Genomic DNA, 24693 nt, shown 5'->3' with positions numbered 1-24693 from the left:
ACTGGGAAAATTCTGGGATTAACTGGGAAAACTGCTGGGATTAACTGGGGAAAAGCCTGGGATCAGCTGGGAAAAATTTTGGGATCAACCAGGAAAAAGTCTGGGATTAACTGGGAAAAATTTTGGGATGAACCAGGAAAAAATCTGGGATTACCTGGGGAAAAATCAGAGATTAACTGGGGAAAAAAATCTGGGATTGACTGGGAAAATTCTGGGATTAACCGGGAAAAAGTCTGGGATTAACCAGGAAAATTCTGGGATCAGCTGAGGAAAATTCTTGGATTAACTGGGAAAATGTCTGGGATTAGCCAGGAAAATTCTGGGATTAGCTGGGAAAATGTTGGGATTAACCAGGAAAAAGTCTGGGATTAACTGGGAAAAACTCTGGGATTAGCTGGGAAAAAAACGGGATTAGCTGGGAAAATTTCTGGGATTAACTGGGGAGAATTCTGGGATTAGCTGGGAAAAATGTTGGAATTAACTGGGAAAAATGTTGGGATTAATTGGGAAAATTCTGGGATTAACCAGGGAAAAATTCTGGGATTAGCTGGGAAAAAATCTGGGATTAGTTGGGGAAAAGTCTGGGTTTAAGCGGGGAAAAAGTCTGGGATTAACCAGGAAAAGTCTGGGATTAGCTGGGGAAAAATCTGGGATTAGCTGGGGAAAAAGTTGGGATTAGCTGGGGAAAAAATCTGGGATTGACTGGGAAAATTCTGGGATTAACTGGGAAAATTCTGGGATCAGAGAGGAAAAATTTTGGGGTTAACTGGGAAACATTCTGGGATCCAGCAGGAAAATTCTGGGATTAGCTGGGAAAAAGTCTGGGATTAACCAGGGAAAAGTCTGGGATTAACTGGGGAAAAAATCTGGGATTAGCTGGGGAAAAAGTCTGGGATTAGCTGGGAAAATTTCTGGGATTAACTGGGAAAACATCTGGGATTAACTGGGAAAACATCTGGGATTAACTGGGAAAAATGCTGGGATTAAGCAGGGAAAAATGTTGGGATTAACTGGGAAACATTCTGGGATCCAGCAGGAAAATTCTGGGATTAGCTGGGAAAGAAGTCTGGGATTAGATGGGGTAAAAATCTGGGATTAACTGGGAAAAATGTTGGGATTAACTGGGGAAAAGTCTGGGATTAACCAGGAAAAAGTCTGGGATTAACTGGGGAAAAGTCTGGGATTAACTGGGAAAAATTCTGGGATTAACTGGGGAAAAGTCTGAGTTTAAACACGGAAAAAAATCTGGGATTAACCAGGAAAAGTCTGGGATTAACTGGGGAAAAATCTGGGATTGACTGGGAAAATTCTGGGATTGACTGGGAAAATTCTGGGATTAAGAAGGAAAAAGTCTGGGATTGACCAGGATAAAATTCTGGGATTAACTGGGAAAAATTTTGGGATGAACCAGGAAAAAGTCTGGGATTAACTGGGGAAAATTCTGGGATTATCTGGGGAAAAGTCTGGGATTAACCAGGAAAAATCTTGGGATCAAGCAGGAGAAATTTTGGGATCGACTGGGGAAAATTCTGGGATAAGGCAGAAAAAATCCTGGGAAAAATCTCGGGATCGGTCAGGAAAAATTCTGGGATCAACCGGGAAAAATTCTGGAATCGGCCAAATTCCAAATTCCCAAAATTCCCGAAGAAAAGAAGGAAAAATCCTGGGATCAGCCAGAGCCCAAATTCCTGGAATTCCCAAAGACAGAAAAATCCTGGATTCAGCCAAATCCAAAATTCCCAAGGAAATTCCCAGGGAAAAGAAGGAAAAATCCTGGAATCAGATCCCAAATTCCCAAAATTCCCAAAGAAAAGAAGGAAAAATCCTGGAATCAGATCCCAAATTCCCAAAATTCCCAAAGAAAAGAAGGAAAAATCCTGGAATCAGATCCCAAATTCCCAGAATTCCCAAAGAAAAGAAGGAAAAATCCTGGAATCAGATCCCAAATTCCCAGAATTCCCAAGGAAAAGAAGGAAAAATCCTGGAATCAGATCCCAAATTCCCAGAATTCCCAAAGAAAAGAAGGAAAAATCCTGGAATCAGACCCCAAATTCCCAGAATTCCCAAGGAAAAGAAGGAAAAATCCTGGAATCAGATCCCAAATTCCCAGAATTCCCAAAGAAAAGAAGGAAAAATCCTGGAATCAGACCCCAAATTCCCAAGGAAATTCCCAAAGAAAAGAAGGAAAAATCCTGGAATCAGATCCCAAATACCCAAAATTCCCAAGGAAAAGAAGGAAAAATCCTGGAATCAGATCCCAAATTCCCAAGGAAATTCCCAAAGAAAAGAAGGAAAAATCCTGGAATCAGATCCCAAATTCCCAGAATTCCCAAGGAAAAGAAGGAAAAATCCTGGAATCAGATCCCAAATTCCCAAGGAAATTCCCAAAGAAAAGAAGGAAAAATCCTGGAATCAGATCCCAAATACCCAAAATTCCCAAGGAAATTCCCAAGGAAAAGAAGGAAAAATCCTGGAATCAGATCCCAAATTCCCAGAATTCCCAAGGAAAAGAAGGAAAAATCCTGGAATCAGATCCCAAATTCCCAAAATTCCCAAGGAAAAGAAGGAAAAATCCTGGAATCAGATCCCAAATTCCCAGAATTCCCAAAGAAAAGAAGGAAAAATCCTGGAATCAGATCCCAAATTCCCAAAATTCCCAAGGAAAAGAAGGAAAAATCCTGGAATCAGATCCCAAATTCCCAAGGAAATTCCCAAGGGAAAGAAGGAAAAATCCTGGGATCAGCAAGAGCTCAAATTCCCAGAATTCCCAAAATTCCGAGGGCTCGCTCCAAACTCCAAATCCCCACCCAAAAATCCCCAAATCCCTCAGAAAATGTCAAATCCCAAAAAAAAAAAATTCCCAAAAAATCCCCCCCAAAATTCCCAAAAAAACCCTCAAGAATTTGGGAGGGATTTGGGAAGGAATTCCCGGCTTGGCTGAAATTCCCAGAAAATCCTTGGGAATGTCCAAGGAAATCTTGGAGCACCTCAAGATGATGGGATGGGAACGAAATTCCACAAATCCCACCCAAACCACTCTGGATCTCCAGGATTCCATGGTAATGGGAAGCCAAATCCAGGAGAATTCCCAGAAAATCTCTGGGAATGTCCAAGGAGATCTTGGAGCACCTCAAGATGATGGGATGGGAACGAAATTCCACAAATTCCACCCAAATCATTCCACATCTCCTGGATTCCATGAAAATGGGAAGCCAAATCCAGGAGAATTCCCAAAAAAATCCATGGGAATGTCCAAGGAACTCTTGGAGCACCTCAAGATCTCGGGATTGGAGCGGGACGGGACCAAAGATCCACAAATCCCCCCCAAACCATTCCAGAATTCCTGGATTCCATGGGAACAGGAACCCAAATCCCAGAGAATTCCCAGAAAATCTCTGGGAACGTCCAAGGAACTCTTGGAGCACATCAAGGTGGATCTCCAGGATTCCATGGGGAACAGGAACCCAAATCCCAGAGAATTCCCAGAAAATCTCTTGGAACGTCCAAGGAACTCTTGGAGCACCTCAAGATCTTGGGATTGGAGCGGGACGGGATCAAAGATCCACAAATCCCCCCCAAACCATTCCAGAATTCCTGGATTCCATGGGAACAGGAACCCAAATCCAGGAGAATTCCCCAAAAAATCCATGGGATCGTCCAAGGAGCTCTTGGAGCACCTCAGGATCTCGGGATTGGGGCGGGACGGGATCAAAGATCCACAAATCCCCCCCAAATCCCACCCAGGATTCCATGGGAATGGGGAGCAAAATCCAGGAGAATTCCCAGGAAATCTTTGGGAACGTCCAAGGAACTCTTGGAGCACCTCAAGATCTCGGGATTGGAGCGGGACGGGATCAAAGATCCACAAATCCCCCCCAAACCACTCTGGGTCTCCAGGATTCCACGGAAACGGGAACCCAAATCCAGGAGAATTCCCAGAAAATCTCTGGGAATGTCCAAGGACATCTTGGAGCACCTCAAGGTGGATCTCCAGGATTCCATGGGAACAGGAACCCAAATCCAGGAGAATTCCCAGAAAATCCATGGGATCGTCCAAGGAACTCTTGGAGCACCTCAAGATCTTGGGATTGGAGCGGGACGGGATCAAAGATCCACAAATCCCCCCCAAACCATTCCAGAATTCCTGGATTCCATGGGAACAGGAACCCAAATCCAGGAGAATTCCCAAAAAAAATCCATGGGAACGTCCAAGGAACTCTTGGAGCACCTCAGGATCTCGGGATTGGAGCGGGACGGGATCAAAGATCCACAAATCCCCCCCAAACCACTCTGGGTCTCCAGGATTCCACGGAAACGGGAACCCAAACTGGCGGCAATTCCCAGGAAAGCCGGGCTCTCCCCCGCACCCACCTGCGCCGTCGCCTCCATCTTGACCTCGTCGGCGGCCGGGATTTTGGGAAGCGGGGCCGGGCACGGCTCGGCCGCCTCGCCCTTCTCCGCCTTGACCTTGACGTCGTCCAGGCCGAGCGCCGGCGCCGGCGCCGCCTCCTTCTCGTCCTTGTCCAGGAGGTAGCGCAGCAGCTGGTGGTCCTTGCACTCCTTCTTCTTCTCCGCCTCGGCGCTCCCGCCGCAATTCCCGGCGCTCTCCTTCTTCTCCTCGCCGCCCGGCGCCGCCGCGGCCGAGGGGCTGCCCTCCTGCAGCAGCCGGTGCAGGATCTTGTGCCGCTCCGTCAGCGAGCTGTGCGAGGACGGGCACGCCGGCGCGGCGCCCCCGGCGATCCCGGCGCACGCCAAGGAGTCCTTGGAGGCGGCGGCGGCGGCGGCGTCGGCGTGGTGCCGCAGCTGCTGCTCGGCCGTGCTGGCCAGCAGCTGCACCAGCCGGTGGCTCGTGCCTTGGGGGCACTTCCCGGCGCCGTCGCCTCCCTCGGAGCCGTGCGCGATTCCCGGCTCCGGCGTTTTCTCGGCGCCGGCGTTCTCCGGGATCGTCTCGCCGAGGATGGAAGAGATCTCCTTGGCGTCCTTGGGCTCGGCTTTGCCGGCGCGGCCGGGGGAGTTCTGGGAGCTCGGCTGCCTCAAAAATCCCGCGTTGGCCGGAGGCTCCGGAGCGTTGGGAAAAGGCCGGGAATTCCCGGAGCACGAGGAGGAGGAGGAGGAGGAGGCCGGGGAGTGCACGGACGGCGAGAAAGGATTCCCGGCAGGAGCTCGGGATCTGGGAATCAAGCCCGGGCTGCCGCGGTGCCGCGGCGACAGGAACTGCGGCGCCGGAATTCCGGGGCTGTTCATGGGGGAGCTGCCGTGGGATAAAGGGTGGGAATTCCCGGGAGTTTGGCTTAAGGCAACGTTGGATCCCAGCGGATTCCCGAAATTGGCTTGGCCCGAGGCGGAATTCCCGGGATGAGGGGAGGGCGCGGCCATGACGGAGCCGTTGGATGGAGGGAGGGAAGGCGGCAGCGCCATTCCCGGTGCCGGAGGAACGTTGGGATTCACCCTGGGAAGGGCCATGCCCGGAGCGGGGGCGTCCTGGGGGGAGAGAATTCCCAAATCCCTGCGGGAGAAAAAAAAAACATGGAAAAAATCGGGGTTTCCGCGGTTTTTGGGGTTCCCCGAAGCAGTTCTGGCAGCTGGAATCCCAAAAATTCCCCTCTTGGAATTCTGGCTGGAAGGGGAGGAATCCCAAAAAATTTCCTGCTTGGAATTCCGGCTGCTCCGACCCATTTTCCGGGTCTGGAATTCCCAAATCCTGCTCTGAGAACAGCAGGAATCCCAAAAATTCCCTGCTCGGAATTCCGGCTGCTCCGACCCATTTTCCGGGTCTGGAATTCCCAAATCCTGCTCTGAGAACAGCAGGAATCCCAAAAATTCCCTGCCTGAAATTCCGGCTGCTCCGATCCTTTTTTTGGGTCTGGAAGTCCCAAATTCTGCTCTGGGAACTGCAGGAATCCCAAAAATTCCCCTCTTGGAATTCCGGTTGAAAGGAGGAATCCCAAAAATTCCCTGCTTGGAATTCCGGCAGAAAGGAGGAATCCCAAAAATTCCCTGCTCGGAATTCCGGTTGCTCCGACCCATTTTCCGGGTCTGGAATTCCCAAATCCTGCTCTGAGAACAGCAGGAATCCCAAAAATTCCCTGCTCGGAATTCCGGCTGCTCCGAAGCTTTTTTTGGGTCTGGAATTCCCAAATTCTGCTCTGGGAACAGCAGGAAGGAATCCCAAAAATTCCCCTCTTGGAATTCCGGTTGAAAGGAGGAATCCCAAAAATTCCCTGCTTGGAATTCCGGCTGGAAGGAGGAATCCCAAAAATTCCCTGCTGGGAATTCCAGCTGCTCCGACCCTTTTTGTGGGTCTGGAATTCCCAAATTCTGCTCCACCAACAGCAGGAATCCCAAAAATTCCCTGCTCGGAATTCCGGCTGCTCCGACCCTTTTGTCCAGGTCTGGAATTCCCAAATTCTGCTCTGAGAACAGCAGGAATCCCAAAAATTCCCTGCTGGGAATTCTGGCTGCTCCGACCCTTTTTTTGGGTCTGGAATTCCCAGATCAGCATTCCCACCATCCCAGCTCGGTTTTCCCACATTTCTGGGGTCGTTCCAGGACTCTCTGGACCCGTTCCAGAAGCTCCAGAGGATCATTTTTCCCGGGAATTGCGACAGAAATTCTTGGGAGGGGAAGATCCCAATTCCAGTCCCAACTCCAATCCTGATACTGATCCCAATCCCAATCCCAATTCCAGACCCAATCCTAATCCTAATTCCAATCCCAATCTCAGTCCCAATCCCAATTCCAGTCTTAATCCTAATCCTAATTCCAATCCCAGTCACAATCCCGATCCCGATCCCAATCCTGATCCCTATCCCAATTCCAATCCCAATTCCAAACCAAATCCCAACCCTAATCCTAATTCCAATCCAAATTCCAATCCCAATCCTAATCCCAATCCCAATCCCAATTCCCGACCCAATCCTAATCCTAATCCTAATTCCAGACCCAATCCCAAACCAAATCCCAGTCTTAATCCTAATTCCAATCCCAATCCAAATTCCAGTCCTAATACTAATCCCAATCCTAATCCTAATCCCAGTTCCAATCCCAATTCCAATCCCAATCCCAGTTCTAATCCAAATCCCAATTCCAGACAGAATCCCAATCCAAATCCCAATTCCAGACCCAATCCTAATCCTAATTCCAATTCCAATTCCAACACAAATCCCAATTCCAGACCCAATCCCAATCCAAATCCCAAACCCAGTCCTAATCCTAATCCTAAACCTAATCCCAATTCCAATCCCAGTCCCGATCCCAATCCCACCCCGGCACTGAGGACCCAGGCAATGCCTGGACGAGGCCAAGGCCAAATTTCCGGCAACAAATTCCTCACCCAGAGCTTGAAAACCCCTGGAAAAATTTTCCTTAGGAAACACCAAAATTCCCAAAACCTCCGGAATTCCGGGAAAAACTCAAAAGCGGGAAAAAAGAACGGCGGAAAAAAAAAAAAAAAAAAAACACAAACGTGGAAAAACCCAGGGCGGGATCAGCGCCTGGAGCTTCATCCCCGCCCCCTCCGGGTGAACCCCGGCGCCGCTCCCGGCCGGAATTCCGAGGAATTCCACTGAATTGTGTGGGATCGGAGGGAATTCCGTGGAATTCCGGGAATTGCCGTACCTGTCGATGACGTGGATGCCCATGATGAAGGGCTGCAGCTCCGGGCTCGAGGGGTAGCAGAGCTTGCACTTGGTGTGGGCGCTCAGCACGGAGCCGTCGCTCAGCGTGAAGCGGTACGAGGGGCTGAAGGCCGTGCCCCGCGTCATCACTGGGGGGAAAAACAGAGAATTCCATGGAAAAATGTGGGAAAATCCCCAAAAAAATCCCAATCCAATCCCAAAAACCCCAATTCAAAGGAAATCTGATCCCAAAAACCCCAACAGGGCACAGGGAGGATCAGCACGGAGCCGTCGCTCAGCGTGAAGCGGTACGAGGGGCTGAAGGCCGTGCCCCGCGTCATCACTGAGGGGGGAAAAACAGAGAATTCCAGGGAAAAATGTGGGAAAATCCAAAAAAACCCCAAGAAAATCCCATGAAAATCCTAAAAATCTTGATAGGACAAAGGGACGTCCGGCACGGAGCCGTCGCTCAGCGTGAGAGGGGAGGAGTGGCTGAAGGCCGTGGCGGGGTCATCACTGAGGGGGAAAACAAAGAATTCCAGGGAAAATATGGGGAAAATCCCCCAAAAAATCCCAATCCAATCCTAAAAACCCCAATTCTATGGAAATCTGATCCCAAAAACCCCAATCCAATGGAAATCTGATCCCAAAAACCCCAACAGGGCTCAGGGAGGATCAGCACGGAGCCGACGCTCAGCGTGAAGGGGAATGAGGGGCTGAAGGTGGAACTGGGATCATCACTGAGGGGAAAAACATGGAATTCCATGAAAACTCCTGGGAAAAATCCCATGAAAATCCCAAAAAAATCCAAATCCAATCCCACAATCCCAAATCCAATGGAAATCAATCCCAAAAATTCCTAAAAGGACCCAGGGAGGATCAGCACGGAGCCGTCGCTCAGCGTGAGGGGAATGAGGGGCTGAAGGTGGAACTGGGATCATCACTGAGGGGAAAAACATGGAATTCCAGGAAAATCCTGGGAAAATCCTGAGAAAATCCTGAGAAAATCCCAATCCAATCCCAAAAACCCCAATCCAATGGAAATCTGATCCCAAAAACCCCAACAGGATGCAGGGAGGATCAGCACGGAGCCATCGCTCAGCATGAGGGGAATGAGCGGCTGAAGGTGGAGCCAGGGTCATCACTGAGGGGAAAAACACCTAAATCCCAGGGAAATCCCAGAAAAATCACCGGAAATCCTGAGAAAATCCCAAAAAAATCCTGATCCAATCCTAAAAAGCACAATTCAAAGGAAATCTGATCCCAAAAACCCCAACAGGGCACAGGGAGGATCAGCACGGAGCCGTCGCTCAGCGTGAGGGGAATGAGGGGCTGAAGGTGGAATCGGGGTCATCACTGAGGGGAAAAACACCTAAATCCCAGGGAAATCCCAGAAAAATCACCGGAAATCCTGAGAAAATCCCAAAAAAATCCTGATCCAATCCTAAAAAGCACAATTCAAAGGAAATCTGATCCCAAAAACCCCAACAGGGCACAGGGAGGATCAGCACGGAGCCGTCGCTCAGCGTGAAGCTGACGAGGGGCTGAAGGCCGTGCCCCGCGTCATCACTGGGGGGAAAAACAGAGAATTCCAGGGAAAAATGTGGGAAAATCCCAAAAAAACCCGAAAAAAATCCCAAGAAAATCCTAAAACTCTCAATAGGATAAAGGGACGTCCGGCACGGAGCCGTCGCTCAGCGTGAAGCGGTATGAGGGGCTGAAGGCCGTGCCCCGCGTCATCACTGGGGGGGAAAAACAGAGAATTCCAGGGAAAAATGTGGGAAAATCCCAAAAAAAATCCTGATCCAATCCCAAAAACCCCAATTCAATGGGAATCTGATCCCAAAAACCCCAACAGGGCACAGGGAGGATCAGCACGGAGCCGTCGCTCAGCGTGAAGCGGTACGAGGGGCTGAAGGTGGGGCTGGGATCATCACTGAGGGGAAAAACATGGAATTCCAGGAAAAAACCTGGGAAAATCCCATGAAAATCCTAAAAAAATCCCAATCTAATCCCAAAAACCCCAATCCAATGGGAATCTGATCCCAAAAACCCCAACAGGGCACAGGGAGGATCAGCACGGAGCCGACACTCAGCGTGAGGGGAATGAGGGGCTGAAGGTAGAGCCGGGGTCATCACTGAGGGGAAAAACACCTAAATCCCAGGGAAATCCCAGAAAAATCAACGGAAATCCTGAGAAAATCCAAAAAAAATCCCAATCTAATCCCAAAATCCCCAATCCAATGGAAATCTGATCCCAAAAACCCCAGCAGGGCACAGGGAGGATCAGCACGGAGCCGTCGCCCAGCGTGAGGGGAATGAGGGGCTGAAGGTGGAATTGGGATCATCACTGAGGGGAAAAACATGGAATTCCATGAAAATCCTGGGAAAATCCCATGAAAATCCTAAAAAAATCACAATCTAATCCCAAAACCCCCAGTTCAATGGAAATCAACCCCAAAAATTCCTAAAAGGACCCAGGGAGGATCAACACGGAGCCATCGCTCAGCGTGAGGGGAATGAGGGGCTTGAGACCGCGCCAGGGGTTTCACTGAGGGGAAAACACAGAATTCGAGGAAAATACTGGGAAAAATCCTGAAAAAATCCCAATCTAATCCCAAAAACCCCAATCCAATGGGAATCTGATCCCAAAAACCCCAGCAGGGCACAGGGAGGATCAGCACGGAGCCGTCGCCCAGCGTGAGGGGAATGAGGGGCTGAAGGTGGAACTGGGATCATCACTGAGGGGAAAAACATGGAATTCCAGGAAAAATCCTGGGAAAATCCTGTGAAAATCCCAAAAATATCCCAATCCAATCCCAAAATCCCCAATCCAGTGGGAATCTGATCCCAAAAATTCCTAAAAGGACCCAGGGAGGATCAACACGGAGCCGTCGCTCAGCGTGAGGAGTATGAGGGGCTCGAGACCGCGCCAGGGGCTTCACTGAGGGGAAAACACAGAATTCCAGGAAAATACTGGGAAAAATCCTGAAAAAATCCCAATCCAATCCTAAAAAAACCCAATTCAATGGAAATCTGATCCCAAAAACCCCAACAGAGCACAGGGAGGATCAGCACGGAGCCGTCGCTCAGCGTGAGGGGAATGAGGGGCTGAAGGTGGAACTGGGATCATCACTGAGGGGAAAAACATGGAATTTCAGGAAAATCCTGGGAAATTCCTGTGAAATCCCAAAAATATCCCAATCCAATCCCAAAAACCCCAATTCAATGGGAATCTGATCCCAAAAATTCCTAAAAGGACCAGGGAGGATCAGCACGGAGCCGTCGCTCACCGTGAGGGGAATGAGGGGCTGAAGGTGGGGCTGGGATCCTTACTGTGGGAAAAACATGGAATTCCATGAAAATCCTGGGAAAAAATCCTGAGAAAATCCTGAGAAAATCCCAATCAAACCCAAAAACCCCAGTTCAATGGAAATCTGATCCCAAAAATTCCTAAAAGGACCCAGGGAGGATCAACACGGAGCCGTCGCTCAGCGTGAGGGGAATGAGGGGCTTGAGACCGCGCCAGGGGCTTCACTGAGGGGAAAACACAGAATTCCAGGAAAATACTGGGAAAAATCCTGAAAAAATCCCAATCCAATCCCAAAAACCCCAATCCAATGGCAATCTGATCCCAAAAACCCCAACAGGGCACAGGGAGGATCAGCACGGAGGCGTCGCTCAGCATGAGGGGAATGAGGGGCTGAAGGTGAGGCTGGGATCATCAGTGACGGGAAAAACATGGAATTCCAGGAAAAATCCTGGGAAAATCCTGTGAAAATCCCAAAAATATCCCAATCCAATCCCAAAATCCCCAATCCAATGGAAATCTGATCCCAAAAACCCCAACAGGGCACAGGGAGGATCAGCACGGAGCCGTCACTCAGCGTGAGGGGAATGAGGGGCTGAAGGTGGAATCGGGGTCATCACTGAGTGGAAAAACACCTAAATCCCAGGGAAATCCCAGAAAAATCACCGGAAATCCTGAGAAAATCCAAAAAAAATCCTGATCCAATCAAAAAAACCCAATTCAATGGAAATCTGATCCCAAAAACCCCAGCAGGGCACAGGGAGGATCAGCACGGAGCCGTCGCTCAGCGTGAGGGGAATGAGGGGCTGAAGGTGGAATCGGGGTCATCACTGAGGGGAAAGACACCTAAATCCCAGGGAAATCCCAGAAAAATCACCGGAAATCCTGAGAAAATCCAAAAAAAATCCCAATCTAATCCCAAAATCCCCAATCCAATGGAAATCTGATCCCAAAAATTCCTAAAGGGACCCAGGGAGGATCAGCACGGAGCCGTCGCTCACCATGAAGCGGTACAAGGGGTTAAGGGTGGGGCTGGGATCATCACTGAGGGGAAAAACATGGAATTCCATGAAAATCCTGGGAAAATCCTGAGAAAATCCTCAAAAAATCCCAATCCAATCCCAAAAACCCCAATCCAATGGGAATCTGATCCCAAAAACCCCAACAGGGCACAGGGAGGATCAGCACGGAGCCATCGCTCAGCGTGAGGGGAATAAGGGGCTGAAGGTGGGGCTGGGATCATCACTGAGGGGAAAAACATGGAATTCCAGGAAAATCCTGGGAAAATCCTGAGAAAATCCCAAAAAATCCTGATCCAATCCCAAAAACCCCAATCCAATGGAAATCTGATCCCAAAAATTCCTAGAAGGACCCAGGCACGATCAGCATGGAGCCATCACTCAGCGTGAGGGGAATGAGGGGCTCGAGACCGCGCCAGGGGCTTCACTGAGGGGAAAACACAGAATTCCAGGAAAATACTGGGAAAAATCCTGAAAAAATCCCAATCCAATCCCAAAAACCCCAATCCAATGGGAATCTGATCCCAAAAACCCCAGCAGGGCACAGGGAGGATCAGCACGGAGCCATCGCTCAGCGTGAAGCCAGCGAGGGGCTCAAGGCCGTGCCCCGCATCCTCTCTGAGGGAAAAATCGCTGAATTCCAAGAAAAAACACGGAAAAACCCCGCCAAAATCCCTCAACGACCCCAAAACCTCACACCACCCCCAAAAATCCATCTTACCATCACCACCTCGCAAAAAAAACACCCCAAACTCTCCCCAAAAACCAACTCCCACAGGCCGATCCCGCCAAAACGGCGCCGCCATTTTCTCCTGCGCTTCCCAACCCCGCAACGGGGTGGGGGGGGGGGGGGGGGGGGCGGCGAGAAAAAAAACCCCAAAAATCCGTGGATTTCTCCCCGATTTTTGCCGGGAGAAGATTCCCAAAGGGAAAAGGCGTCGGGTACCTTCCTGAAAGAGCTGCTTGGCGTAGGAGGGCTCGCGGCCCTGGGGCTGGAAGAAGGCGTAGATGCATTTCCGCACCAGATCCTCCCAGCCCGTCCGGCCGGCGGCGCGCAGCGAGCTGGTGTCGATGGAGATGATTTTTCCTGGGAAAAGGAGAGGGAGGGAGGGAGGGAGGGAGGGGAATTTTGGGGGAGGGGGGGGGGGATTTGGGATTTCGGCATTGGGAATGGGATGGGGTTGAGGGTTTGCGGATCCCGTCCCAAATGGCTCTGGGATTCTTGGATCAAGGACGGGGCAAAATCCAACCCAGGAGGGATTTTTTTATGGAATTCAGAAATGGAAAAGGGAAGGGAGATCCCCAAGATTCCACAGGAATTCCCAAAATTCCTTCCCTGAGAGGAGTTGGGATGGGGATGGATCCAATGCCGGGCTGGAAGAGCTGGGAATGGAGGGAATTCCCTGGAAAAGGGGAGAAATTCGGGAAAGAATTCCCGTTTGGGCTGGAATTCCTGAAGAATCTCTGGGAGTGTGCAAGGAAAGGTTGGAGCACCCTGGGATGGGAATGGGATGGGATTGAAGCTCCAGGGATCCCATCCCAAACCACTCCGGGATTCTGGGATCCAGGACACTCAGGATCCATCCCAAGGGATTTTTATGGAATTCAGAAATGGAAAAGGGAAGGGAGATCCCCAAAATTCCAAAGGAATTTCTAAAATTCCTTTCCTGAGAGGAGTTGGGATGGGGATGGATCCATGGGGATGGCTGGGAGAGCTGGGAATGGAGGGAATTCCCAGGGAGAAAATTGGGAAGGAATTCCCATTTGGGATGGAATTCCCAGAGAATTCATGGGAGGGCCCAAGGAAAGATTGGGGCAACCTGGGATGGGAATGGGATGGGATTGAAGCTCCAGGGATCCCATCCCAAACCATCCCGGGATTCTGGGATCCAGGACACTCAGGATCCATCCCGAGGGATTTTTATGGAATTTGGGGATGGAAAAGGGAAGGGAGATCCCCAAGATTCCACAGGAATTCCCAAAAATCCTTCCCTGAGAGGAGTTGGGATGGGGATGGATCCATGGGGATGGCTGGGAGAGCTGGGAATGGAGGGAATTCCCAGGGAAAATGGGGAGGAGTTTGGGAAGGAATTCCCGTTTGGGCTGGAATTCCCAGAGAATCCCTGGGAGTGCCCAAGGAAAGGCTGGAGCAGCCTGGGATCGGAATGGGATGGGACTGAAGCTCCAGGGATCCCATCCCAAACCACTCCGGGATTCTGGGATCCAGGACACTCAGGATCCATCCCGAGGGATTTTTATGGAATTCAGGGATGGAAAAGGGAAGGGAGACCCTTCCTGGAGTCCCAAATTCCCAGTGAAGCCCCTGGATCCCGAAATTCCTTCCCGGAGAGGAGCTGGGATGGGGATGGATCCAAGGGCAGGCTGGGAGAGCTGGGAATGGAGGGAATTCCCAGGGAGAAATTTGGGAAAGAATTCCCATTTGGGCAGGAATTCCCAGAGAATCCCTGGGAGTGTCCAAGGAAAGGTTGGAGCACCCTGGGATTGGGACTCAAGGTCCGTGGATCCCATCCCAAACCATCCTGGGATTTTGGGATCCAGGACACTCAGGATCCATCCCAAAAATTGTTTTGATGGGATTCGGGGATGGAAAAGGGAAGGGAGACCCTTCCTGGAGTCCCGAATTCCCGGGAATGTTTGGGACGTACCTGTGGTGTCCTGCTTGGTGACGAAGGACTCGGCCGGGGCCGGGGCGGCCGGGCGTGGCAACCTCCGGGCGATGCAGATCAGACACGACTGGAAATCTGGGAAAAACACCGGGAAAAACACCGGGAATGCCGGAACCGTCCCGGCTCCGAGTTCAAATCCCGCTCCCGGATTGGATTCCCTGCCCTGGAAGTGTTTTTTCCTGGAGGAATTCTCCATCCCCGCTAAGGAAAGGGGATTGGATTCCCTGAAATTCCCCGGGAAAAGCTTGGAGGGATTAACTGGGGGGGGTTCTGGGATGTGGTGGAGTTGGGATCATGGAATTCCAGGTTGAAGCAGGGATTGTTGGGATTTGGTCCTAAAACATCGGGATTTGGCCCTTCCGGGCAGGAGATCCTGCGGGAATTGTGGGATTCATCCCGGGAATGTGGTGGGAAAAAAGGGATGGGACGGGGAAAAGGGGACGCGGAGTGGGAGAGCGACGAGGGATCCGGCCCGGCCCCAATCCCAATCCCGGACCTGCATTCCCAGCCCATCCCCACTGTGCTCCATCCCATCCCGTCCCAATCCCATCCCAATCCTGCACTGCATTCCCAATCCCAATCCCAATCCCAATCCCAATCCTGCACTGCATTCCCAATCCCAGTCCCAATCCCAATCCTAATGCTACACTGCATTCTCAATCCCAGTCCCAATCCTGCACTGCATTCCCAATCCCAGTCCCAATCCCAGTCCCAATCCCAGTCCCAATCCCAATCCTGCACTGCATTCCCAATCCCAATCTCATCCCAATCCCAATTTCATCCCAATCCCAATCCCAATCCTGCACTGCATTCCCAATCCCAATCTCATCCCAATCCCAATTTCATCCCAATCCCAATCCCAATCCTGCACTGCATTCCCATCCCAATCCCATCCCAATTCCAATCCTGCATTCTCATCCCAATCCCAATGCAAATTCTCTTCCATCAAACCCCAATCCCAACCTCAATCTCAACCCCAATCCCAACCCCAATCCCAATCCCAACCCCAATCCTAATCCCGATCCCAACTCAATCCCAACCCCAGACCCAACCCCAATCCCATCCCAATCCAAATTCTCTTCCATCAAACCCCAATCCCAACCTCAACCTCAACTCCAATCCCAACCCCATCCCAAATTCTCTTCCATCAAACCCCAATCCCAACCCCAACCCCATCCCAATCCAAATTTTCTTCCATCAAATCCCAACCACAATCCCAATCCCAACCCCAACCCCATCCCAATCCAAATTCTCTACCATCCAATCCCAATCCCAATCCCAACCTCAACCTCAACTCCAATTCCAATCCCAATCCCAACCGCAATCCCAATCCCGATCTCAACCCTGATCTCAATCTCAATCCCAACCCAATCCCAACCTCAATCCCAACCCCATCTCAATCCAAATTCTCTTCAATCCAATCCCAATCCCAACCCCAATTCCAGTCCCAATCCCAACCCCAATCCCATCCCAATCTCAACCTCAACCTCAACTCCAATTCCAATTCCAATCCCAATCCCAACCCAATCCCAACCCCATCCCAATCCGAATTCTCTTCCATCCAATCCCAATCCCAACCTCAACCTCAACTCCAATTCCAATTCCAATCCCAATCCCAATCCCAACCCCAACCCCATTCCCATCCCAATCCGAATTCTGTTCCATCCAATCCCAATCCCAACCTCAACCTCAACTCCAAATCCAATCCCAATCCCAACCTCAAACTCAACTCCAATTCCAATCCCAACCGCAATCCCAATCCCAATTCCGATCTCGATCCCGATCTCAATCCCAATCCCAACCCAATCCCAACCCCAACCCCAACCCCATCCCAATCCAAATTCTCTTCCATTCAATCCCAATCCCAACCTCAACCTCAACTCCAACTCCAATCCCGATCTCAATCCCAATCTCAATCCCGATCCCAATCCCAACCCAATCCCAACCCCAACCCCAACCCCATCCCAATCCAAATTCTCTTCCATCCAATCCCAATCCCAACCTCAACCTCAACTCCAATTCCAATCCCAATCCCAACCTCAACCTCAACTCCAACTCCAATCCCGATCTCAACCCCAATCCCGATCCCAATCCCGATCCCAATCCCAATCCCAATCCCAATCCCAACCCCAATCCCAATCCGAGTTCTCTTCCCCGCGATGCCGAGCCGGCCCCGCCGGCGCCGCACCCTCTCCCTCCTCCTGGAAGGCGCGGGGCTGGCTGACGGTGAAGCACTGCATGGCCTCGTAGCGCTGCCGCAGCTCCGCCTGCTCCGCGCCCGCCTCGTCCGGCGGCCGCACCAGCATCCGGCACTGGAACGTGCGGCTGCCGCGGCGCGACGGCTCCTGCGGCCACGGAACCCCGTTCACTGGGAAAAACGGGAAAAAAACGGAATTAGGGACAGGGGAGTGATCCCAAAGATCCCCGGGATCTGGGGTTCCACACCAGCATCCGGCACTGGAACGTGCGGCTGCCACGGCGCGACGGCTCCTGCGGCCACGGAACCCCGTTCACTGGGGAAAAACCCGGGAAAAAAACGGGAATTAGGGACAGGGGAGTGATCCCAAATCATGGAATTCCCAAAGATCCCCGGGATCTGGGGTTCCACACCAGCATCCGGCACTGGAACGTGCGGCTGCCGCAGCGCGACGGCTCCTGCGGCCATGGAACCCCGTTCACTGGGGAAAAACCCGGAAAAAAAACGGGAATTAGGGACAGGGGAGTGATCCCAAAGATCCCCGGGATCTGGGGTTCCACACCAGCATCCGGCACTGGAACGTGCGGCTGCAGCGGCGCGACGGCTCCTGCGGCCACGGAACCCCGTTCACTGGGGAAAAACCCGGAAAAAAAACCGGGAATTAGGGACAGGGGAGTAATCCCAAATCATGGAATTCCCAAAGATCCCCGGGATCCGCAGGATCTGCGGCACGGAACGCCGTTCACTGGGAAAAAAGGGAAAAAACAGGAATTAGGGACAGGGGAGTGATCCCAAATCATGGAATTCCCAAAGATCCCCGGGATCTGCAGGATCTGCGGCCACGGCACAAAATTCACTGGGGAAAAACGGGAAAAAAACGGGAATTAGGGACATGGGAGTGATCCCAAAGATCCCCGGGATCCGGGGTTCCACACCAGCATCCGGCACTGGAACGTGCGGCTGCCGCGGCGCGACGGCTCCTGAGGCCACGGAACCCCGTTCACTGGGAAAAACGGGAAAAAAAAACGGGAATTAGGGACATGGGAGTGATCCCGAATCGTGGAATTCCCAAAGATCCCCGGGATCCGGGGTTCCACACCAGCATCCGGCACTGGAACGTGCGGCTGCCGCGGCGCGACGACTCCTGCGGCCACGGAACCCCTTTCACTGGGAAAAACGGGAAAAAAAAACGGGAATTAGGGACAGGGGAGTGATCCCAAATCGTGGAATTCCCAAAGATCCCCGGGATTTAAGGAACCAGGATGGGATCAATCCACTCAGAATTCCCAAAGATCCCCGGGATCCGCAGGATCTGCGGCCATGGGACAAAGTTCACTGGGAAAAACGGGGAAAAAAATGGGAATTAGGGACAGGGGAGTGATCCCAAATCATGGAATTCCCAAGGATCCCCGGGATCTGCAGGATCTGCGGCCACGGCACAAAATTCACTGGGAAAAACGGGAAAAAAAACGGGAATTAGGGACACGGGAGTGATCCCAAATCATGGAATTCCCAAGGATCCCCGGGATCCGCAGGATCTAAGGCTACGGAATGCCGTTCACTGGGAAAAACGGGAAAAAACGGGAATTAGGGACAGGGGAGTGATCCCAAATCATGGAATTCCCAAAGATCCCCAGGATCTGCAGGATCTGCAGGCACGGCACGCCGTTCACTGGGAAAAACCCGGAAAAAAATGGGAATTAGGGACACGGGAGTGATCCCAAATCGTGGAATTCCCAAAGATCCCCGGGATCCGCAGGATCTGCGGCCACAGCACGCCGTTCACTGGGAAAAACGGGAAAAAACGGGAATTAGGGACAGGGGAGTGATCCCAAATCGTGGAATTCCCAAAGATCCCCAGGATCTGCAGGATCTGCGGCCACAGCACGCCGTTCACTGGGAAAAACGGGAAAAAACGGGAATTAGGGACAGGGGAGTGATCCCAAATCGTGGAATTCCCAAAGATCCCCAGGATCTGCAGGATCTAATGCTACGGCGCCCCGTTCACTGGGAAAAACGGGAAAAAAATGGGAATTAGGGACAGGGGAGTGATCCCGAATCATGGAATTCCCAAGGATCCCTGGGATCCGCAGAATCTGCGGCCACGGGACAAAGTTCACTGGGAAAAACGGGAAAAAATGGAATTAGGGACAGGGGAGTGATCCCAAATCGTGGAATTCTCAAAGATCCCCGGGATTTAAGGAACCAGGATGGGATCAATCCACTCAGAATTCCCAAAGATCCCCGGGATCCGCAGGATCTGCGGCCATGGGACAAAGTTCACTGGGAAAACCCGGAAAAAATGGGAATTAGGGACAGGGGAGTGATCCCAAATCGTGGAATGCCCAAAGATCCCCGGGATCTGCAGGATCTGCAGCCACGGCACAAAATTCACTGGGAAAAACCCGGAAAAAATGGAATTAGGGACAGGGGAGTGATCCCAAATCGTGGAATTCCCAAAGATCCCCGGGATTTAAAGAACCAGGATGGGAACAAGCCACTCATAATTCCCAAAGATCCCCGGGATCTGCAGGATCTGCGGCCATGGGACAAAGTTCACTGGGGAAAAACCCGGAAAAAACGGGAATTAGGAACAGGGCAGTGATCCCAAATCATGGAATGCCCAAAGATCCCCAGGATCCGCAGGATCTGCGGCCACGGCGCCGCGGTCACTGGAAAAAACGGGAAAAAAAACGGGAATTAGGGACATGGGAGTGATCCCAAAGATCCCCGGGATCCGGGGTTCCACACCAGCATCCGGCACTGGAACGTGCGGCTGCCGCAGCGCGACGGCTCCTGCGGCCACGGAACCCCGTTCACTGGGGAAAACCCGGAAAAAAAAACGGGAATTAGGGACAGGGGAGTGATCCCAAATCGTGGAATTCCCAAAGATCCCCAGGATCTGCAGGATCTGCGGCCACGGCGCCGCGGTCACTGGGAAAAACGGGAAAAGAACGGGAATTAGGGACAGGGGAGTGATCCCAAATCGTGGAATTCCCAAAGATCCCCAGGATCTGCAGGATCTAAGGCTACGGCACCCCGTTCACTGGGAAAAACGGGAAAAAACGGGAATTAGGGACAGGGGAGTGATCCCAAATCGTGGAATTCCCAAAGATCCCCGGGATCTGCAGGATCTGCGGCCACGGCGCCGCGGTCACTGGGAAAAACGGGAAAAGAACGGGAATTAGGGACAGGGGAGTGATCCCAAATCGTGGAATTCCCAAAGATCCCCAGGATCTGCAGGATCTAAGGCTACGGCACCCCGTTCACTGGGAAAAACGGGAAAAAACGGGAATTAGGGACAGGGGAGTGATCCCAAATCGTGGAATTCCCAAAGATCCCCAGGATCTGCAGGATCTGCGGCCACGGCGCCGCGGTCACTGGGAAAAACAGGAAAAGAACGGGAATTAGGGACAGGGGAGTGATCCCAAATCGTGGAATTCCCAAAGATCCCCGGGATTTAAGGAACCAGGATGGGATCAATCCACTCAGAATTCCCAAAGATCCCCGGGATCCGCAGGATCTGCGGCCATGGGACAAAGTTCACTGGGAAAAACGGGAAAAAAAACGGGAATTAGGGACAGGGGAGTGATCCCAAATCGTGGAATTCCCAAAGATCCCCGGGATCTGCAGGATCTGCAGCCACGGGACAAAATTCACTGGGAAAAATGGGAAAAAAATGGGAATTAGGGACAGGGGAATTCCCAAAGATCCCTGGGTGGATTTTAAATTAAAGAGGATAATAAACATAGAAGTAAAATTAAAAATAAAAATAAAATGGAATTAAAATTTAAATAATAGTAAAATGAGCGTAAAACTAAAATGAATCAAAAATATGAATAAAATAAATGAAAATAAAAATAATCATTAAAATAAAATTTAAATAAGCATAAAAATTTAAAAAAATGAAAATAACTATAAAAATATTAGTAATGAAAATAAAAACAGAATTAAAATAAAAAAGAAGTAAAAAATAAAAATAACAATGTAATATAAAGTAAACAATAGAAATAAAAGTAAGCGTAAAAAGATGCAAACAAAAATAAACTTAAAAATAAAAATGAGCTTAAAAATAAAAATAAAACCAAAAATAAACACTAAACAAAAAAAAATTATAAAATGGAATTACAAATAAAGTCAATAAACAATAATATAGAAATAAAATTAAAACAATAATAAAATAAACATAAAAATAATGAAATAAACATAAATCAATGCAAAATAAAAAAGATAAAATGAAAATTAAAAAATAGAAATTAAAGGAAAAGGAAAAGAAAAAAAAAAGAAAAAAGAAAAAAGAAAAAGAAAAAGAAAAAATAAAAGAAAAAGGAAAAGAAAAAGAAAAAGAAAAGTAAAAAGAAAATAAAAATAAAAATGAAAGTAATAATACAATAAACATGAAAAACAAAAATAAAACTAGTAATAAACACAAAATAAACACAAAATAAAAAAATAAAAGATACAAATGAAAATTAAAACTAAAATGAAAATAAAAATGAAATAGAAATAAAAATAAAAATAAAAATTAAAAATAAATATTAAAAAATAGAACTGAACATGAAAATGAAAATAAGTATAAAAACAAAATAAGAACAAAAATCAATATTAAAAATATTAAAGAATAGAAAAAAAAACAGAAATGAAAATGAAAACAGAACCAAAACCAACATAAAAAAAAATAAAAGCTAAAAACAAGAATAAAAATAAAATAAAAAAAAAAAAAAACCAACAAAATTAAATGGAATAATCGTAGAACTAAAAATAAAAGCTAAAAATAAAACTGAAATAAAATTAAGCAAAGCGAAAGGCGCGAGCCGAGCCGGCGGCGGCGCCGGCCGGAATGCAGGCGAGACCCGGGAGCGAGCGCGAGCCGAGCCGGCGGCGGCGCCGGCCGGAATGCAGGCGAGACCCGGGAGCGAGCGCGAGCCGAGCCGGCGGCGGCGCCGGCCGCTCTCCGTACCCAGGGACTTGGGGAGGAGGTTCCGGACGAACTCGGCGTGGTCGCCCACGTGCAGGATGCTGTAAACGCTGGAGTTCATCAGCTCCTCCTGCCCGTAGCCCAGGTAGCCCGTCACGTTCTCCGACACGAACACGATGCGGCCCTCGCGGTTCACCACGAAGAAAAACCCGTCCAGGGCCTGCAATGGGGAGAAATTCCAGAGATTTCATCTCAAATAGCCCAAAAACGGGAAAAAAATTGAACGTTTTATCCCAAATATCATGAAAATGAGGAAGAATTCCAAGGTTTTAGCACAACTATCCCGTCACGTTCTCCGACACGAACGCGATCCGACCCTCGCGGTTCACCACGAAGAAAAACCCGTCCAGGGCCTGCCAAGGGGAGAAATTCCAGAGATTTCATCTCAAATAGCCCAAAAATGGGAAAAAAACGGGAAGAAAATCCACGATTTTATCTCAAATATCACAAAAATGGGATAAAAATCCAAGGTTTGAGCCCAACTATCCCGTCACGTTCTCCGACACGAACACGATGCGGCCCTCGCGGTTCACCACGAAGAAAAACCCGTCCAGGGCCTGCAATGGGGAGAAATTCCAGAGATTTCATCTCAAATAGCCCAAAAACGGGAAAAAAATTGAACGTTTTATCCCAAATATCATGAAAATGAGGAAGAATTCCAAGGTTTTAGCCCAACTATCCCGTCACGTTCTCCGACACGAACGCGATCCGACCCTCGCGGTTCACCACGAAGAAAAACCCGTCCAGGGCCTGCCAAGGGGAGAAATTCCAGAGATTTCATCTCAAATAGCCCAAAAATGGGAAAAAAACGGGAAGAAAATCCACGATTTTATCTCAAATATCACAAAAATGGGATAAAAATCCAAGGTTTGAGCCCAACTATCCCGTCACGTTCTCCGACACGAACACGATGCGGCCCTCGCGGTTCACCACGAAGAAAAACCCGTCCAGGGCCTGCAATGGGGAGAAATTCCAGAATTTCATCTCAAATAGCCCAAAAATGGGGAAAATTGAAGGTTTTAGCCCAAATATCACGAAAATGAGGAAGAATTCCAAGTTTCAGCCCAACTATCCCGTCACGTTCTCCGACACGAACACGATGCGGCCCTCGCGGCTCACCACGAAGAAAAACCCATCCAGGGCCTGCAATGGGGAGAAATTCCAAAATTTCATCTCAAATAGCCCAAAAATGGGAAAAAAACGGGAAGAAAACTCAAGGGTTCATCTCAAATATCACAAAAACGGGAAAGAATTTCAAGGTTTCAGCCCAACTATCCCGTCACGTTCTCCGACACGAACACGATGCGGCCCTCGCGGTTCACCACGAAGGAAAACCCGTCCAGGGCCTGCAATGGGGAGAAATTCCAAAATTTCATCTCAAATAGCCCAAAAATGGGAAAAAAATTGGACAAAAATTCAAGATTTTATCTCAAATATCACAAAACCAGGAAAGAATTCCAAGGTTTCAGCCCAACTATCCCATCACGTTCTCCGACACGAACGCGATCCGACCCTCGCGGTTCACCACGGAGAAAAACCCATCCAGGGCCTGCAGAGGGAACGGAATTCCAGAGCGGAAACGTGAAACGGGAGGGGAATGAAATTCCGGAAGGTGCTCCCGGAGCGGGGGCGAGATCTCACGGAAGGTTGGGTGGGGTCTTGAGTGGGCAGAAAGTTCCAGGGAAAAGTGGGTGGGATCTTGAGTGTGGAGACGGTTCCTTCAAAGCTTGGGTGAATTCCCGCCCTGAGAATCCCAAAAGTCCAGCTGGGATCCAGGATTTGGGTCCTCAAATCCCAAAATTCCAAGTGGGATCAAAGACCCATCCTGTTTGTTCCTGGAATTCCAAAATTCCAAAATCCACTTTGGTTATTCCTGGATTTCAGTCCTTGCATCCCAAAATTCCAGCTGGGATCCAGGATTTGGGTCCTCAAATCCCAAAATTCCAAGTGGGATCAAAGACCCATCCTGTTTTTTCCTGGAATTCCAAAATTCCAAAATCCACTTTGGTTATTCCTGGATTTGGGTCCTCGAATCCCAAAATTCCATCCAAGATCCAAGACTTGGGTCCTCAAATCCCGGAATTCCATCCAGGATCCAAGATTTGGGTCCTCAAATCCCAGAATTCCATCCGGGATCCAAGATTTGGGTCCTCAAATCCCAGAATTCCATCCGGGATCCAAGATTTGGGTCCTCAAATCCCAGAATTCCATCCGGGATCCAAGATTTGGGTCCTCAAATCCCAAAATTCCATCCAGGATCCAGGATTTGGGTCCTCGAATCCCAGAATTCCATCTGGGATCCAAGACCCACCTTGGTTTCTCCTCAAATCCCAGAATTCAATTCAGGATCCAAGATTTGGGTCCTCGAATCCCAAAATTCCATCCAGGATCCAAGATTTGGGTCCTCGAATCCCAAAATTCCATCCAGGATCCAAGATTTGGGTCCTCGAATCCCAAAATTCCATCCAGGATCCAAGATTTGGGTCCTCGAATCCCAAAATTCCATCCAGGATCCAAGATTTCGATCTTCACATCCCAAAATTCCAACCAGGATCCCAGACCCACCTCGGTTATTCTTGGATTCAGCTCCTTGAGTGTGGAGAAGGTTCCCTCAAAGCTTGGCTGGGTTCCCACTCTGGGAATTCCCAAAATTCCAGTCGGGATCAAAGATCCACCTCAGTTATTCCTGGATTTGGGGTCCCTGAATCCCAGGATTCCAGCCTGGATCATGGATTTGGGTCCTCACATCCCAAAATTCCAACCAGGAACCAAAATCCACCTCGGTTATTCCTGGATTCGGCTCCTTGAGTGTGGAGAAGGTTCCCTCAAAGCTTGGCTGGGTTCTCGCTCTGGGAATTCCAGGATTCCAGCTGGGATCCAAGATCC

At 49.8% G+C, this 24693-nt stretch overlaps 1 protein-coding gene across 1 annotated transcript in view; it reads right to left on the bottom strand.

Moving 5' to 3' along the window:
* NCOA1 (nuclear receptor coactivator 1) overlaps positions 1-24693 on the bottom strand; it is an 87070-nt gene that overhangs the window by 38408 nt on the left and 23969 nt on the right. Inside the window, 6 exon segments of the mRNA XM_053937548.1 lie at positions 4287-5506; positions 7618-7765; positions 12892-13032; positions 14612-14707; positions 16821-17000; positions 21790-21967. Coding sequence (XP_053793523.1) covers positions 4287-5506; positions 7618-7765; positions 12892-13032; positions 14612-14707; positions 16821-17000; positions 21790-21967 — 1963 coding nt within the window.

Source organism: Vidua chalybeata, chromosome 3, assembly GCF_026979565.1.
Source record: "Vidua chalybeata isolate OUT-0048 chromosome 3, bVidCha1 merged haplotype, whole genome shotgun sequence".
Classification (NCBI taxonomy): domain Eukaryota; kingdom Metazoa; phylum Chordata; class Aves; order Passeriformes; family Viduidae; genus Vidua; species Vidua chalybeata.
This window is presented reverse-complemented; position numbering and strand designations above follow the sequence as displayed.